Source organism: Sceloporus undulatus, chromosome 1 (assembly GCF_019175285.1).
Source record: "Sceloporus undulatus isolate JIND9_A2432 ecotype Alabama chromosome 1, SceUnd_v1.1, whole genome shotgun sequence".
Taxonomy (NCBI): Eukaryota; Metazoa; Chordata; class Lepidosauria; order Squamata; family Phrynosomatidae; genus Sceloporus; species Sceloporus undulatus.
This window is the reverse complement of record NC_056522.1, coordinates 375,357,887-375,377,033: the sequence shown is the minus strand read 5'-3', so window position 1 is coordinate 375,377,033 and position 19,147 is coordinate 375,357,887. Positions and strand designations below refer to the sequence as shown.

Below are 19,147 nucleotides of genomic sequence, written 5' to 3'. Positions count from 1 at the left end.
GGAATGGCAAAACAGGTAACCCCAGCTCTCTTGCTGGTAGTGCTTCTAAAGGTAGGTTTTCATCTGTGAAATGTTGGAGAGTATGATGCTGACCACATCAGAATGTGGTCAAGATGGCAAAAATTATTAACAAGGATGAACACAAATGGTAGGAAAGGCTGCCGCAGTTTGCTTTTGCCTGAGCCTACTGGAAAGGACAAGATTCCACCATATTCTGATCTGTGACTGAAATGATGCATTCATTCAAGATTCCTCTCCTCTGTCCTCTGCTGAGTTAATTAAATAGAAACCACTTTTGCATTTTGAGTTCAATTTGCAGCAACTGAAGTGAGCTGAGAACAAAAGGGAAAAGTGGGAGGAGGAGAGAAAAACTGGGACTTTGGAAAACCAGCTGAGAAAGTGGGCTGGCAGAGGGTTAATTGGGATTGTCTCTGCCAAACTGGGGCAAGCTGGAGGGTGTGTGAATGAAGCTATAGAAGAAAAGAATCCTGGGGCCTCAGGTTCTTTTGCACTACAACTCCCCCCAAGAGCCAGCATGGCAAGTGCCTGAGGATGATGGAATTTATAGTTCTTTGACATATAGGGACCCTTGATTCAGGATCACTGAAGGCAACCATGTTGTTATTGTTGTGTGCCTACAAGTTGTTTCAGATTTATGGTGACACTAAGGCCAACCTATCATGGAGTATCCCTAGCAAGATTTGTTCAGAGGAGGTTTGCGATTCTCTTCCCATGTGGCTGAGAGCATGCGACTTATCCAAAGTCACCCATTGGGTTTCATGTATGAGCAGAGAATTGAACCCTGGTCTCCAGAGTTGTAGTCCAACACTCAAATCACTGCTCCACCAATAAACACACAAAATCATTTCACATACCCCCCCCCCCCAGCATTTACTTGCCTACTGCCAACGTTGCTGTCTTTCCAGCACCATACGAAAGAAACATTTATTTCCCCCGTCCTTTTAATGTAGTTTAATGAGTAATGAATTTTTAAACATATCATTTATGCTCTCTGTATAGCTCACCTTGTTTTTGTAAACTGCCTATGGAGTAGATTTATTGTCCTTTGAGCATCAGGTGAAGAAGACCTTTTAAAATTTTCCCAGCTATTCCAGGAACTGTTTTTTTAAGAAGCGCTTTTAGATTTCGGCACTGTTTTATCCCTACTTTGCCTTTTATTGTGTCTTGCTGGTAGTTTTATCTTGCCTGTATCTGACTTGTTTTATTATTGTAATATGCTACTTTCTATTTTATGTTTTTAATTTGCACAATGCACAGAGGACTTCAGTTATGTAGTGGTCTGGAAAAGTAAAACAAAAACTCGAAACAATGGATAAATTAATGGATAAATATTCAAATAGTAAATTGTTATTAGTCCAGAAACAATAGAACATAGTGGCCTAATTCACTGGTCCTGACTGGGGTGGGCCCATTGAACCAATTGAAGCAATTTTGTTGCAAGACAAAAAGAGAAAAACTCTCTTACTTCTACCCTCTCTGTTGGTTCCAACTAGTGTAAATCCACCGAATCAACTGTTGAACATTGAATCAACATGTAGATGAATTTGGTTGATTCTGTGGGTCTTCGAATCATAGAGTTGGAAGAGACCCCAGTTGCTATCCAGTCCAACCCCATTCAGCCATGCAGGAAGACATGCAGGAATACAGATGGCCATCCAGCCTCTGTTTAAAAAACCCCAAAGAAGGAGAGTCCACCACTCCAAGGCAGCATATCCCACTGTCAAACTGCTCTTACCATTGGGAAGTTCCTAATGTTGAGGTGGAATCTCTTTTCCTGTAGCTTGAACCCATTGTTCTGGATCTTATTCTCCGGAGCTACAGAAAACAAGCTTGCTCCATCCTCAATATGACATCCCTTCAAATACTTAAACAGAGCTATCACATAATCTCCTAACCTTTTCTTCTCCTGGGTAAACATACCCAGCTTACTTGAAAGCTCACAGATGGATTTTTTTTCCTTTTCCCAGCCTCTACTTGCTTATGATTTCTATTTTGATGGTCATACTTTTATACTTTTCGATGGACAGGCTAGGGGAACAGGGAAGGGGGTATACCTGTTGTATAGGGTATACCTATATGATGGACAGGGAGGGGGTATACCTGTTGCATGCAGGTGAACATAGGTACAAAGGATCAGGTAGCGGAGAATGCTGTTTTTCCCTCACTGAAGCTTTATCATGTTGTATATGGCAAACACACTGTTGCAGCCTGACACTGAAAGGCTGCATTTCTCCTGTACCTCAACGCAGAATGATAGGTGTGCCACAAATGGGCTCCTCCTCATTGGTAAAATACCAGAAAAGAAGACTCTAGCAACGAAACATACAATCATATCCAGCTTGCACTTTTTGTATGTGAGCGTGGGTGATACGTGGGTCAGGGACAGATGAAGTCCTGGAAGATGATGTCATCCTCAGATGCTTGGAATGAACTGGTGCTCAGGAAGGACCTTTATAATCAGATTGTATGACTAGCCAGAGAAATGCAAAACTTGTGGGTATGATGATGATGAGGGGACAAGTTCAGTTTTAACTTTAATCACTGAGGGACAAAGGCAGGTGGAAGGATGTTGCCTAAAGCCAAGGTGGTTGGCTGACCATATGAATGATGGAGGGCATTTTGGAATCTGTTGTGTGCCGGCTGAGAACCAGAAAGGAGATGTGATAGCATCCTGGTGAGGCTGGGGTGTTAACCAGTGTTATAATATGTGTAATGTGTCAGGATGCCATTGTTTGTGTCCAACCCACTGTTGATGGATTGGAGTTTGTGAATATATTACAATTTTGCTGTTTTAAGTGTTCTGCAGCCAGTTTTTTTGTTTTCCCATTCCTAATATCTGATTTATGTCCATTTATCCTCTGGTACAGAGACTGGCCTGTTTGCCCAATGTAGAGTGCTGAAGGGTGTTGTTGTGGCATATACAGTCAGTCCTCCTTATCCATGGATTTTTTTTAATTTATGGATTCAAGCATCCATGGCTAGAAAATACATTAAAAATATACAAATTTCCATATGCAAACCTTGATTTTGCCCTTTTATATAAGGGACACCATTTTACTATGCTACTATAATGAATGGGACTTGAGCATCCATGGATTTTGGTATCCATGGAGGGTCCTGGAACCAAACCACAATGGATACCAAGGGCCAACTGAATAACATTAGAGGATGGGCAAGTGCAGTCCTTCCTGGGCACCACTGCTCACCATTCATCTGTAGACCAAATCTGCAAAAGCTTATGCTACAACCTCTTTCTCACAGTTACCACATTACTGCACTACCTTCTTATAGTGCTACTGTTCCATTTTAACTGCTCTGGCTGCCTCCTGTTGAATTTTGAGGTTTGTAGGTCAGTGAGGGCTAAGAGCTGAGAACTCTAAATGCCTCCTCCCTAAACTGCAACAGGAGGCAACCATAGCAGTTAAAATGGAATAGCAACGCTATAAGAGTGTGGTGTGGTAATCTAGAAGGTCTCAAAGGTGCTGCAAGACCCCTCTGTATACTGAAAATAATGCTGACTGTGACAGTAGCAGAGGCACTTCACATACCACAAAACTGGGTCCATCTGCACCTGTCCTACCCCAGTGTATGTTGGCTCTCTCCAATCCGTCTGGTTTTGCAGTAGTGAAAACAAAACTCTTTGGCCCACTTGAGATGCCATACAGAGTATGGAAACACCAGTCCAGATTAAAGTACTGTATTGGCAGTGCACTGACCACATTCCACACTTAAACAAATTCACAGACACAGTTGATGTCTTCCAAGTCCTTGGAGGTGCCTTATCTTGAGTTATGATGTATTTACAAGCTCTCCTCACTGATTCACGGTCTGTAGTAACTGTGCAGTGTTCCAAATATCCACAAACCATCCAACCCACAGGTGCTCTGACTCCCAGTGCACTTATATACTGAGACGGCTAAGCATCATCACCTGGTGCTACTCAGCATGATTGCTCACAACATTTTCACCACAATTTAAAGGAACATTGTTCCAACAATCCTCTCCAAAATATTTTGAAACGACAAAGTTTATGTAGCAGAACAAGTGGCTCCTTGTTATCTGTTGGATAAAAAAAAATCTGCGGATAAGAAGGGTGGACTGTACATTAGGTTACACAGATACAAGTTGACATTGTTGCCGGCACAAGAATCCACAGGTAATCTATTCAGCTAAACAAGAGCCCTGGTGGCACAGTGGTTAAATGCCTGTACTGCAGCTACTCACTCACAAACCATAAGGTTGTGAGTTCAATACCAGCAAAAGGGCTGAAGCTCGACTCAGGCTTGCATCCTTCTGAGGAGGTTGCTAAAACGAGTACCCAGATTGTTGGGGGCAATTAGCTTACACTTTGTAAACTGCTTAGGGAGTACTTAAGTGTACTGATAGTGGTATAGAAATGTACTTGCTATTGCTATTGCTAATACACAGGAATCCAATCAAAGCTTCCTCATCAGCTAAATAACAGCTTTCCCCTCATTTCAGTCTTCTCCACCTCAGTTTTCCCAAGGAATGTATGTGTGCAGATACAGTACAGAAAAAGTACCACTGATGTGACCATACGTAGTGTTGCATCATGTTTCTTTTTGTGCAGTGTCATACTGGGCATAAATGGGCTCCTCCTCACTGGTAAAGCACCAGAAAAGAAGATTCTTGGTAGCAACGATACATACAATCATATCAGGCATGCATTCCTTGCAGTATTTGCAGTACATGTGAGCATGGGTGATATGTGGGGCAGGGACAGATGAGAGAGAAACAAACTAAAAAAAAATCAGGGTTAGCTTTGCTATGCTGGAATCCTCTTGGCAATTTAGGCCAGTGTAACTGTGTGTTATGCCAGCATACTACTTTTTCTGACATTGCGTAAGAAATTATCTAGTACCTCCTTACACAATGTTTTTTTTTACACAACATTTCTACTGAACTGCGCACTGAATGCCAGATGGTGCCTGGTTAAAAACTTCCAAAGGAGACTCCACCATATTCCAAAGCAGCATATTCCATTGTCAAACAACTCTTACTGTCAGGACGTTCTTCCTAACGTTGACGTGGAAGCTTTTGTCAAAATTCATAGACTGAAAACTAGTGTTAATGTTGTTGTTATTGTTGTTCACTGTCAAATCAACTTCGACTGATGACAACCCTATGAATGTGAAACCTCCAACTAACCCCAGTTATCAACTGACCTCTTCAGGTCTTGTAGACTCAGGGCTATGGCTTCCTTGAAAGAAGAAATCCACCAATAGTTTTTTTGTTGTGGTTCTACTGCCTTTCACTTTAGAAAGCATTGGCATCTTTTCCAGTGAGACATGTTGCTTTGTGATATATCCAAAGTATGGCCACCTCAATTAGTTATCTTTGCTTCTACTGAGAGTTCAGGCCTGATTTACTCTAGGAGCCATTCATTTCTCTTTTTAGCAGTCCATGGTATCTGTAGACCCCATCTCTAGTGCAACACATCAAATCAAATCTGACACATCTGTCAACTGAATGCATGATCAGTCTTAATCCACTTCTTTTCTAGAATTCTTAGGGGATTTTTTAAAGGAATTCTTCTTTTTTCAAAATAAAATAAGCATGTTGATTGAAATGGAAATTTAAAACCATGTCACCTTGCTCTCAGGGTGTGTTTATTGTGGAGCAAAGGTGCCCACCATCTCCTTAGTATCTCATTCACGCCTCTCTTTCTGACTGAGATTGCATTGTTTGGCTATTTTGCCCCATAAATCACATTAATATTCCAGCCCCGTGAAATGAGTTGGTAATGGGTCTGTCGCTTGTCATCTGCTGACTACTGCTTGTCCTTAAAAGCGCTGAACAAAGTGACAGCCAACGTGAGCAATTTTCTTCCCACTTGCCGACTGACCAGTCAGTTAGTCCCAGCGAGCCTTGGCAAAGGTTATTTCACAAAGGGCTGGATTAAAGATGAAGCTAAGGATGCCATAGTTGGGAAGCACAGGCGATACCCTACTCAAGATGCTTGGAGGCTGCAGAGTAACAGAGCGCAGTCAGGGTCAATCTCACAACAAATTTCTGTACCACTTCATACTGAACTAAGCAGTCCCTAAACAGTTCACAATTTATAAGCCAATTGCCCCTAACAAGCTGGCTATTCATTTTATCGACCTACAAAAGTATGGAAGCCTGAGTCAACCTTGGAGCCTCTCAGGATCGAACTCACAGCGTTGTGGCTGCTGTCTTGGTATTTAATCACTGCACCACCAGGGCTCTCTCCACTCTCTCATAGGGTTTTCAAGACAGAAGATGTTTAGGAGTGATTTACCATTGCCTTCTTTTGTGCAGTAGCAGCTCCTTTAGAATTAGCTATGGTGCCACTTCTGTTGTCCCTGAGAAATCCACTACCAGTGCCACCATCCAGTACACCCTCCACTACAACTGCTGCCCAGTAGCTGTTTGGCACATTTAGGGGATGTTTACACAGGCCAAAACAAACCAGTTTCCACCCAACCTCATGTCACTGTGTCTACATGATGCAATGTCCAAAGCCCCAGTTTGAGTGCTGACCGCCTTTGGGACATGAGGCCACTTCCTCACTGAATCTGGCCCATCCCTCCATTAAACCAGATTAAAATGATTTACTTATGTGCACTTGTATGTTTTTAATTGTACTGTTTTAATCCATGCAGTCAGGCCAGCCACATGGCCATGGAATTGTCTATGCCAAACTAGACAATCTTGTCAAGGGAAAACCTTTACTTTTAACCTTTCATTTGTAATCCACTTCATGCCCCAATTTCAGGAAACAAGTGTCATCATCATCATCATCATCATCATCATCATCATCATCATCATCTATTTTATTTATTTCCATTGCATACAACCATAAAACAATCCAATACCATGTCAAACCTAAAATAGGACAATTAAATCAGTAGGAAAATATACAAAATAAAACTGATATTATATCTTGTCACTAAACAATTTAAAAGCTTCTCTTTTGGACAGAGCTAACTTAATATATTTGGCCGTTTGATAGGACACATAGTAATCACTTCCTGCCTGTAATAATATCACTTGTTTTAAGGGAACAGCATTTCTGATGTGTACAACAAGAGAGTCAAGGTATTGGGCTCTCAGGTCCAAATACAAAGAACATTCCAGAAGAAAATGATGCAAATCTTCAGGGCACTGTCTGTTAGTTTTCGGTAAGCCATCATAATGCCCTTTAACTTTAATAATAATAATAATAATAATAATAATACTTCTGTTGTTAACCACTTTCAAATCAATCTTGACTCATGGCAACCCTGTGGATGAGAAATCTCCAAGAACCCCTGTCCTCCACTACTCTTCCAAGTTTCTGCAGATTCGTTCCCTTGTCCTCCTTAATTGAGTCCATCCACCTAACATGTGGTCTTCCTCTCTTTCTAATTCTCTCCACTTTACCTAGCATTATTGTTTTTTTCCAGTGAGTTGTACCTTCTCATGATGTGGCCAAAGTACGGCAGCCTCAGTTTGGGGCTCAACAGACTGACCCGAAAGAGTGGGCTGGAGCTGCCTGTTTTTGCTCCTGAGGGAGCCCACAGTAACCAAACCATGCAGCTCCCTCCATGTCTTCTTGGCGCATGTGGCTTCTGCGATGAGCACACTGTTGGCGCACTGTCACGCATCAATGATACACGTGCAGCACTGCAACGTGTGGATGCTGCATTGCACTTGTGTCATCATGACGGCCCCATGTGGGCAGGGTCGCACCATGATGGCACCGGCATCACATGCTAGGGCTCGGGAGGGTGCAGATACTCCGCACTCCTGAGCCCTAATTTTGGCCCCCAAATCCCCAAAAGAGTGATACTTTTATTGGCCAACCAAAGTCTGCATTTGCACTGTAGAAACAATGCTGTTTGACACGATGTTAACTGCCATGGCTCCAGCCTCTGGATTCCTGGGATTTATAGTTTTACAAGGTCTTTTGTCTTCATTGCCAAAGAGTGCTGGTTCCTCAGAAAATGACAAATCCCAGGACTCTGGAAGAGGGAGCCTTGGCAGTTAAAGTGGTGTCAAAATGCATTATTTTTACAGTATTGATGATCTCCACGTGTTTTTCCCCCCCTAAAGTGACTACAATTAGCTCTCATGGTTATTTTTGCGAAACTATAGTTATTTTAAACTCCTGGGACTACAGTTATTTTTCTAAAATTGTGCCAGTTGCTAACTCCTAGAGAAGAGAGGGTTGGGATGTTAACGGCTATTGATTCCATTTTATAAAGCAATTTCCCAAGCTCTGTTTTTCACACATTTAGAGGCACTCTGTATGAAAAGCCAACATTTTTGAAAGGGGGAGGAGTGGAAGTGGCCATCATGTAGGTATTTATTCATATGCTGCCTCTCATCGCAAGCCTTGCACAACAGTTTGCAGCAGTCAAAACAACACAACCAATTAAAAATACAATAGCCAATCCAAACATGAGGAGGGCAGCAGAGAAAAATGCAGAGACGGGTCGGATGCTTTGAATATTTTAAAAATAAACTATTGTGAAGAAGCATGTATGGTGCTTGAAAGACAATAGCATTAGCACCAAGTGCACTTCTGTATTCATAAGATCACCCAGGGATGACAAGAGAGTATCTGAGGAATTCAAGGGCTCTTCAGAAGCTCCCTTTGATGGGAAGGAAGTTCCTTTATCCCAGAATATTTGCAGCTGAAATATTGTTAGTGGCTTCTTGTTGTAATTGTATACCTTCATGTTGTTTCTGACGTATGGCAACTTGAGACAGGAATGCAAGAATATGCTCATGAAATACTCATAGAGGCCAGAATTCTGTTAGTAACCTATGCCCATCAAATTGTTAAGTTGACTAGGTTGTACTGAAGCTGGAGCAGGAGCTGTCAAAATCGCCATCTCAAACCTGTTAAGACCGGAGTATTGGTATGGGGGCCATAGAGTTCCTTCTTTAGGCAATCCAGGCACTAGAAAATTCTCTTAGTTTGAGCTGCTAGAAAACATTGGTCCCAAAGACATTCATGCACTTCTGCAAGTATTTTTCATTCTGTCTATTCTGTATTCTTATCTGAAGACTGAGCCTGTTGTGCTGGACATAGGCTTAAGTTAAACAGAGAAGTGCAGAGGACATTAAATAATACTCTAGTTTCTCATCAGATTGTATAAATCTTTCTCATTTTTCTAAGGATTTCTATGGATAGGAACCTATGCACATATAAACCCAGGTTATGTGTATGTATGGCCCTTTTTTGGATGGTGTGAAGGAAGTATTCACCATCTGGAATCATGTTGGTTTCTTTTGTGTTGTGTGTTATAATGTGTCCTTGGCATCCACTGTTTGTTCCAGGACCCCCTGTAGATGCCAAAATCCACTGAAGTTCAAATCCAACTAAATACAGTAGCATAGTAAAATGGTGTTCCTTATATAAAATGGCAAAATCAAGGTTTGCTTTTTGGAATTTATATTTTTTTGAATGTTTTCAAGCCATAACTGGTTGAATCCATGGATAAATTATCTGTGGATATGGAAGGCTGACTGTATGTGCCTTCAAGTTGCCTATCAACTTAATGATTATCCCATTAATTTTATAGACAAGGAGCACTCAAAGGTGGTTTTGCCAATTTCATCCTCTTATGCATGTGCACATCCCCCTACAGAAGTGGTTGGACATTTTTGTCTAATGTAGAATGCCCATATTCAATCCAGTGATGCGGAAGCAGGGTTCAACTTGTTCTGCCATTGTGCATGGGTGCTCATTGCAGATGGCTGTGCATTGTGAGATGGGTGCATATCCACATTATGCATGGATACACATTAGACATGGATGCACATTGTGGATGAGTGTGGCTGACAGTGGTTGTGCATTTGGATGCAAACTTGCTGCCTTGGTTCAGTTGTGTGGTTGCGCCATTGAACACAAGAGTTATGCAGGACCATTACGGTGTAACTCTGCATACAGAGATTTTTCACAACTCTGATGTAGGAGCCTGTCAAGTGCCTGATGTGGGAAGGCTTTTCCACAGTTAAGCAGGTCAAAGATCCAGCCACCTTGCATTCTCTGCTGGGAGAAAGGTGAAATATTAATTAAACCAATAAATAAACAAGTAGGAGACTGTGGCATGATGATGACAATGCTCAACTGGACTGGGTTCAAACCCCCCCTCTCTCTGTGTGCTTTCAAGTGACGGTTGACTTACGATGAGCTCATTAATTTCAGAGGGTTTACTAGGCAAACGTTGTGCCAATATTTCTTGACAGCGGGCCCCTATTTATCTCTAAGCTTGACCTACCTCTCAGGATTATTGTGAGAATAAAACTGGGGCAGTGGTAAAAACCAGGTGCACTACTTTTGGAGTTGATGGGAGCTCAGATATGGAAGGTGTTAGGAAAAGCTGTCAATTATTTAACTAAGAAACCTTGTCATCTCCCCCCCTCCCAAATATTAGACCTTAGAAGGAGAGAAGGTTGTCAGGTTTCGCAGCTGCCTTATCCTCTCATCCGTTTTCGTAGCACGAAGCCCCAGCAAATTGTCTTGCCTCCTTCCCTTGCCGTCGCACGCCTGATTTGTGGGCACGCTGGGAAGGATGTTATTTTGTGCAAACCGGGTGCTTTGATTCAGAATGGGCTTACTCCATCTTCGAAGTTGGAGGAGGGTAGGTTGGGCAACATGCAGAGATAGGTAGGCTAAGATATAATTAGGGTCTTGCTTACTGAACCACTGGTCGTGCCGGGCCGCTGCGAAAAGGTTGCTTCTGAGGTCAAGCATTGTTTGGATGTATTGCAAATGGTTTCCCCGGGAAACAGGGGAACTGTCCTCCTAGCTTGCTGCGGCATCTTCTGAACAGCATCTTATCTTTAGACACAGCATCAGAGAGGTACCTTGTGGTGATATTTTGGAGAGGGGTGGAGAGAAAAGGGGGGCACTGAAAACAATGTGGCGGCAAAAGGCGAAGAAGAGATTGTAGCATCACAGAGCGAACAATCCCAGAGAATGAAGAAGCACACTGCGAGAGTGGCACCGGTAGAACCTCTCTGTCTTTCCACATTAAATTCACCTAGATCAGACGGTAAATGTCTTTTTTTTTTCCTCCCTCAGGAAAGGAATAAGCTTCCATCTTATTCTGTGTTCTCCTGAAAACAGTAATTAAAATAAAAAGGGAGAGGGAGGGCAGAGGTGGGGGAAGACACCATCTCTGTGTTACAAAAGGGCCATTTGTTTAAAAGCGTTGGATGTGTTTAACAGACTTTTTATTTCTTCATTTTCCTTTGCAGTCTCAAAATGTCTGGCTTTGACTGGGTATAAAAGAATTGTTTCTGGAGAGAAGGGGAGAAGGAAGGTGGGGGTGATAGAAACCAAACAGAGGAGGAGAAAAGTTGTTCATTTTTCTTATTTTGGGTTCCTGGTGTGCTGCAGAACCATCTCTTTTGGTTTGGCTGTTATCATCTGATCATATTGCACTGCAAAGTTGTGCATTCTCTTTCCCTAGTTTCCCCAGTTTGAAAGGTTGTATTATCTTGTGGCACTCAGCAAAGATTACCTGTCTACCTTGAAGGGCTCATAAGTTAAAACAGCATTAAGAAAAGAAAAGAAGAGAGGGAGTTGAAGGGGTGTTTTTATAAGACGGTGCAGACATGCGTGACTTCAGTGCAGTCTGGAATGTTAAGTCAGAGTTATGCTTTTTAATTTTGTTCACATTTCAACCTGCATGCACTTTGGGTGTCATCCCAGGTGTTCCCAAATGTTCCCAAATAATGTCCACCATTATTACCAGGAAGCTTTGTATTTCCCTGGAGTAGGAGGAGAAAAGGAAGGGGAAAGTCATCTGTCTGCCATCTGGAGACAGTTTGGATCAACTTTGGAGTGAGCGAGTCAACCAAGAATCCATTGATCAGGCGGAGACAGTGTTGGGTCATTTCCTCCGATATGGTTCCTAGCTTGGACAAGGAGTTGCAGATGCAGTTTGCTTGGTGAGCTCCAAGTGCAAGACTATGTGTGTATCCACACTATGGAAATAATGCAGTTTGACACCACTTTAAGTGCTTGTAGCTCCATCCTATAGATTCCCGGGATTTATAGTTTTACAAGGTCTTTAGCCTTCTCTGCCAAAGAGGGCTGATGAAGACAAGCCTGGACTGATGAGAATCTTTACAGCTTGAGAGTGTATTCTGCATTAAATTCACATGTAGCCTTTTTGCAAAGAATTGTGTACAAAATTCGCACATTTGTGCATATGTGCAGAAAACAGCATTTCCTCCATAGGAAACAGCTCCCACCCCTCCCTTGTACCGGAAACATCTTTTTCTGTACAGAAAATGACATTCCTGTACAGAAAATAATGTTGTAAAGCAGTTTTCACAACATTTAGCAGTAACAGTTTCTTGTCTGCTCATTGTGCAATTGGTCATTATTTTCCTGCCTGGAGATAATCTAGCCACATAATTCATGCACCAGTAACTTCCTGATTAGACTATTGCAATACATTTTATGTGGGCCTGCCCTTGAGGATGACTCAGAAGCTGTATTGCAGTGCAGCATCTAGATTGCTGTTGAACGTCTTACAGACAAAATGACACTGGCTGTCTAGGAAGTCCATTGACTGGTAGTGTGTTTTTGTCATGTTGACATTCAAAACCTAAATGGTTTGCGATTTTGATACTTCCAAGGAGTGCATGCCCAAGAATCCAGATCTGTTGGAGGACCCTTCCTCTGTGGAAGGACATGGAAGAGAGACTTCTCTGCTTTGGCATTTGGTGTGTGAAATGTCCTCCACTTGTTTCTGATGCTGGCTTCCTTCTTGTACCAAGTTAAAAGATTGTTTTTATCAAAACTTTTGGGGGAGGGATGATGATTTTATCCAACTCTGTACAAGTACATGGCTTCAAACTATGCTAACTTACTTTAACTTGTTAAACTGTTGCTTTTGGACTGTTTTTTAATTAGAAAATAAGTTTAAAACACTCCAAAGACAACAAATTAAGAAGTTAAAGTGAATTCGATTAGAATAGTTTGAAGCCAGCTGCTTATATTTGGTTTTGTTCATTTGTTTTGATTTGCAGATTGTTTTAGAATCATGGAATCATAGCGTTGGGAGAGACCACAAGGGCCATCCAGTCCAACTCCCTGCCATATAGGAATACACCGTAAAGCACCCCCAACAGATGAACATCCAGCCTCTGTTACAAACCTCCAAAGGAGACTACACCACCATCTGAGGCAGCCTATTCCACTGTTGAACAGCTTTTAGTATGACAAAGTTCTTCTTAATATTTAGGTGGAATCTCTTTTCACATAGTTTGAATCAACTGCTCTGTGTCCTGGTCGCTGGAGCAGCAGAAAACAAGCTTGCTCCATCCTCAATATGGCACTCCTTCAAATATTTAAACAGGGCTATCAAATCACCGCTGCACCTTCTCTTCTCCAAGCTAAACATACTCAGTTCTTTAAGTCTCTCCTCATCAGACTTGGTGGTTTCCACACCTCTCACCATTTTGGCTGCCCTTCTCTATACATGTTCCAGTTTGTCAATATCCTTTTTGAATTATGGTGCCCAGTACTGGACATAGTGCTTAAATTCTTTTATATATGAGGTTTTACCTTTTTTGGCCTAATGTCTGTATTCAGTTCATGGTTGAAGAAGCAGCGCTGAATATGCAGCACTATGTGATGACATTGTTCATCTCATATGCAGATGTGCATGGTGTGTTACAATTGTGCATTCAGTTGTAATGTTGTAATTCACTACTGCACAATTGTTCACTTAACTCTGTGAGTGTAGTGTTGCACTCTGTGTCAATGTAGGGTCTTACCTGGAGATGCAGAACATGTGTGTGTTTGTTTTGCAATGATTTTGCACATCTCCCTCCTTGGAAGTCTTTAAACAGAGGCTGGATGGCCATCTGTCGGGGATGCTTTGATTGAGAGTTCCTGCATGTCAGGGGGGATGGATTGGATGGCCCTTGCGGTCTCTTCCAACTATATGATTCTATGATTCTGCTAGTCGAATTGAAATGTGTATCCCAGACTTGACTATTCTTAGTCTGATGACTAGACTAGCAGGAATCATTACAGCATCCATTATTAGATGGGGTAAATCAGCCCAAGATAATTTTACTTTAGCTTGATATTTCCACTTGTGGTCAACTGGCAGGAATCCAGATCATAAACAAACCTAAGCTCAGGGCTGGTTGAGCTGCACCAGTAACCATAGAATTGCTCATAACAAGAATATTTTTTACAGTAGAACCAGGAACCCACAAGTTCTTTTGCCACCAATGTCATGCCAAGGATTCCTTTCTTAATGCAAATGTGAAAATGAGTTCAACACGGGCACATCGTTGCAACCAGTAATGCTTAGTCCTAGGTGGTGGAACTCTGGTGGTTAGCCCACTCCCTGCTTTCTGCCAGAGGGCTAAAATCTTTCTATTTAGGCAAGCGTTTGATCGATTTTTCACCATATGGCAGAAAAATTTTGAAGCTGGTGATGCAGTGTTTTTATATGCGATATTTAGCCTTCCCTATCAGAGAGTTCTGGTGCCCCACTGAACAGCAAATTCCAGGATTCCATAGCATTGAGGTGTGGAAGGTAAAGTGGTACCAAATTGCTTTATTTTTGCAGTGCAGATGCATCCTTAGTCAGTGGTCTAGCTGTAGCATTTTGGATCTGCTAGACTTTCTTTTGGGAAAGACTTTCAACTCTTAGAGATCTCAAGAGAGCCTCTGCAAGTTGGAGCAGAAATATAGTCCTAAACTGGAGAAATTATCTGAAGAGACATAAAGCAGCTTTCAGTGCTTCTGATGCATGAAGCATCTGCACTGCAAAAATAAAGGAAATGATTTCTGCCCTCCTTTGCCTTGGCTGCCCTCTCATTTGTCTGTACAAAGTGCCAAGTGACTCCAGGAGCATCTGCAGTGGGTTGTTGGAGTGAGTGGTGAATACATATAAGCCAAAAAGTCTTAGAGATATTGGCTGGAGTGCACCCTGTCGTTTTGCGGTTTGGAGCACATTCTTGCAAGGCGCTGAGCTGTGGCACTCTGTCCTGGACTTTGCAGCCACTGTGATGAAATATTGATGTACTGTTGTTCTCCTTAACACCAGGGAAGAAGATTTGGGTGGATCAAGCAGGGTCTGCAAATTGTAGGCAAGTGCCTTCCTTCTCTTCATTGCAAAAGTAAGGGGATGGGTGGGAAGGAAGACTGACAAGTCCTTTGTTACCGAGTTTTTAAATATTTGGGGTTTCAGAAATGTGGATAAATAGCAGGTTGAGCTGTTCTGCAGCTGGGTTGTCTTACCTTTCCCTTCCAAGTTATTTCTAAGTTGAATTCTGCAGCAGCATATATATCACCAGCTCTGTAATTTGCAGCTGAAATGCAAGCTGTCTTATTCAGTTACGTGAAAGGCCCATTTGGAGTTCAAGTTTAAATTTGTCCTTAAAAAAAAGAGAGAAAGAGAGAGACAGTGAAGGTAGCAAGGAGCACAGGTACTATTTACAGAATGTTGTCACAGCCAGGCTCCAATGAGTTATTGTGGAGATGTGGACCTGCAGGCAGCAACAGTGAACTGGGTCAGGGACAGGAAGACATAAAGCTTGGTGGTGTCATTGCAAGTTTGAGCGTCAGAGATGTGACAGAGGCGATGGAGTGTTGTGGACAGCCAGTGCCTCACAACATCTAGGTCAAGCTTAGTGGCATCATTAGGAGGGTTCGGTGGTGCGGCCCACCACTGGGTGACACCTCAGAACGGAGGATGACACCTGGTCAGGCCCTCATCCTTTGCTCCCCCCATGCACTGTCCCTGTGTGCACTCCCACCATCCTGCGCCATCGTTGCACTTGCCCCCGCATGCTCCTATTCCCCATGCCATCCTGTCCTTTTCGTTATCAGGAAAAGGCTAGGGTGGCACAGAGCAAGGGAGCACCCCAATGCTCTCCGGAAGCCCTGACCTGCACACCAAGTGATACTTAGTGCAGGGACACCACTGGTCAAGCCTGAAATATGATACGTTTGCATGTGTGTGTGTACCTTCAAGTTGTCTGTTGACTTATGGTTTGTTGTTGTGTGCCTTCAAGTCGTTTCCAATTTATGGTGATCCTAAGGTGAACCTATCAAAGGGTTTTCTTGGCAAGTTTCTTCAGGAGTTTGCCATTGCCATCCTCTGAGGAATGGGTTTCCAAGGTCAAGTAGAGATTTGAACCCTAGTCTCCAGAGTGGTAGTCCAATGCTCAAACCTAGTCTCCAGAGTGGTAGTCCAATGCTCAAACCTAGTCTCCAGAGTGGTAGTCCAATGCTCAAACCACTACTCGTAGGGTTTCCATAGGCAAGGAATAAAGTTCCTTCCTCTGAAGTCTAGCCTGCAACATCTAGTATTCATTGGTGGTCTTCCATTCAAGTACCAACCATAGGTGACCCTGCTTAGCTTCCAAAACCAGATGGGATCTAATGCCTTTCAGGTATTTAGGCCATTGAAATATGTTATGCTGCATGTTTTATCCTGTTGCTGTGGATGCTGACCTTGTCTCATGGAGACCTTAGGATGAGCCATCTCCATCACTCCTTATGCTCCACTATAAAGGAACTATCTGAGGTCCCGAGTCTCATCCTCCCAAATAGTTTCAACTCCTAGAACAGCTGTTTGAAACGCTGGAGTAAAACTCAGAGTGGATTCACCAATTCATTGACATGGGAAACACTATAGGCCTTATCATCTCCTCTTTCAATGAATGTCTCCGGGCAGTAATGGGCTGGATGAGGAAAAACAGATTGAAACTGAATCCAGACAAGACAGAGGTGCTCACGGTAGCGGCCCCGAAACCAAGAATTGGGTTGCAACCTCCAGTCCTGGATGGGGTCACACTCTCCTCTAATGACTGTGTTCACAGTCTGGGGGTGCTCCTTGACTCGTCGCTCCTGATGACAAATCAGGTAAATGCAACAGTCAAGAGCGCCTGTTATCAGCTTCGGCTGATGCGCCAACTGCACCCTTTTCTGGAAGTAAGGGATCTCGAGACTGTTGTACACGCGCTGGTAACCTCATGTCTAGATTTCTGTAATGCGCTCTACATGGGGCTACCCTTGTGCTTGATTCAGAAACTGCAATTAGTGCAGAACATGGTGGCCAGAGTAGTGTCAGGAACATTGAGGAGGGACCGTATTACTCTGGTATTGAAGTCCCTCCACTGGCTGCCTATTAGTTTCCGGGCCCAGTACAAGGTGTTGGTTATCACCTTTAAAGCCCTAAATGGCTTGGGTCCAAACTATCTCAGGGACCGCCTCCTCCCATATAATCCTCCCCGCACACTCCGCTCCTCTGGGAGGAATTTGCTGCAGCCTCAAAGATCTAGGCTTTCGGCTACCTCCCAGAGGGCTTTTTCTGTTGTCTCCCCCAGATTATGGAACGACCTGCCGGACGAGATCCATCAATTGACATCTTTAGACAGCTTTAAAAAGGCTGTCAAGACTGATCTCTTCCGGCAGGCCTTTCCTGATAGATAATCCCGGCCTCAGGAACCCTCTTCTCATGAGAGTCCCCAAGGTCCTCCCTGGAAATTTAAGTAGAATGCTACTTCAGTGTACTGTTTTGTTTTGTAATGTGTGTGTATTGATGTTGTTTTAATTTGTTGGTTTTAATTATAATTGATTTAATAACTTTTTAAGGGGGGAGGGAAGTAGATTTTGATGTATAATGTATTGTATTTTTTTACTGTTAGCCTCCCCGACTGACCTCAAAGGGGCGGGATATAAATTATTATTATTATCATCATCATCATCATCATCATCATCATCATCATCATAGAACTGACTGCAAGGCCTATCTGGCCCAATCATCTGCCATGAAGGAATACTCAAATATAACACTTCTGAAAGATGCCCATCCAGCCTTCAAAGAATGGGAGTCCGTTTGTTTTCTACCAGCTTCCCAAAAAGCTCAAGGTAGCCTACATGGGGTTGTGCTGTTTTAGTTTTATAAACAACCCTATTTATAGCATTGTTCATCCAAGTAGCCATGTTAGCTTCTTGAAAGAAAACCAGCAAAGACCTGTTAAAGGCTGACAGATGTACAGTGGTTCCTCCACATTCTCTGGGGTTAGGGGTGAAGAACCCCTGTGAATGTGGGGAAGCTGCAAATTAAGTGAGAGCCAATATTAAGCCCTGTTCCTGGTGGACTTAGAGGTGATTTCAGGTTCATGTGGAACCACATCAAGGGTCTCCTTGGAAGACTGCTGTTGTGAGGTACCATTTCTGCCTCGTCTCCTCCCAGCCAGCCTCCACAGAGTGCTAGCTAGTTCTACTCAATCTTTGCATTGTGAATGTTCAGTTGTTTGGTGTTTCCAAAAATCAATGGGATTATCCGGCTTCAGAAGAGGCTGATTGTTGGGTGACTTCTTACCAACCTTCTTATAGCCCTTCCTAAGGGTGAATTTCTCATCTTGGAATACACTGCCTTGGAGAGTGGTGAATTCTGTTTCTTTGCAGGTTTTTAAACAGAGGCTGGATGGCCATCTGTTGGGAGTGTTTTGATTGTGTGTTCCTGGATGGTGGAGCGGATGGCCGTTGGGGTCTCTTCCAACTTTATGATTTTATGATTTATTCAGGAGAAGCAACCCACTATTTAAATACATTAAAATATCAATTTTTGAAAACCAGAAATGGACGGCAGGACATTTCTGGCTTTGTTTTCTTCACTTCTTGACACTCTTGGCAATATGTGTATTCCCTGGACAGTGCCAGAGCCAGGACATTGCCCCCTGGACCTGTTGTAGTGACCCACCTCTGCTCTAAGCATGCGTCTTTTTGAGCATATCTCCCATTTTAATTTGAGGAGAGGGGAGAAAGTGCTTGGTTTTAGCTGTCAAAAGTGGGGGGGGAAAGGTAGGAAGGAAGAAGGCAGCAAGGTATTAAATTCATGTTCCAAATGTCAAGAACAGAGATTTCCAGAACCTGGAAAACTGCCCAAGGACTTTCATTTGACGGATCTCTGAACAGACTGTGGTCTGTTGCTCTTGCAGAAGAATTAACCAGCAGTTTTCATATGGTGAGAGGAGAAATGAAAACAGAATAACTCTGTAGAAACTTGGAACTCATTTCTAATGTAACTGTATTTTCAAGAACTGAATGTTAAAGATGGACCTCCAACTAATCAACTGCATTTGTGGTGTAGTGGAT

The 19,147-nt window shown here is 42.8% G+C and overlaps 1 protein-coding gene across 4 annotated transcripts in view; it reads left to right on the top strand.

Moving 5' to 3' along the window:
* SLC35F4 (solute carrier family 35 member F4) overlaps positions 1-19,147 on the top strand; it is a 157,176-nt gene that overhangs the window by 111,037 nt on the left and 26,992 nt on the right. Inside the window, exon 1 of one of the 4 annotated variants that reach the window (XM_042446533.1) lies at positions 10,922-11,054. The exons of the other annotated variants lie outside the window; for them this stretch is intronic. Coding sequence (XP_042302467.1) covers positions 10,979-11,054 — 76 coding nt within the window. The 5' untranslated portion in view covers positions 10,922-10,978. Of the gene's footprint in view, positions 1-10,921; positions 11,055-19,147 lie in introns of those variants that run through there. 4 annotated transcript variants of the gene reach the window in all.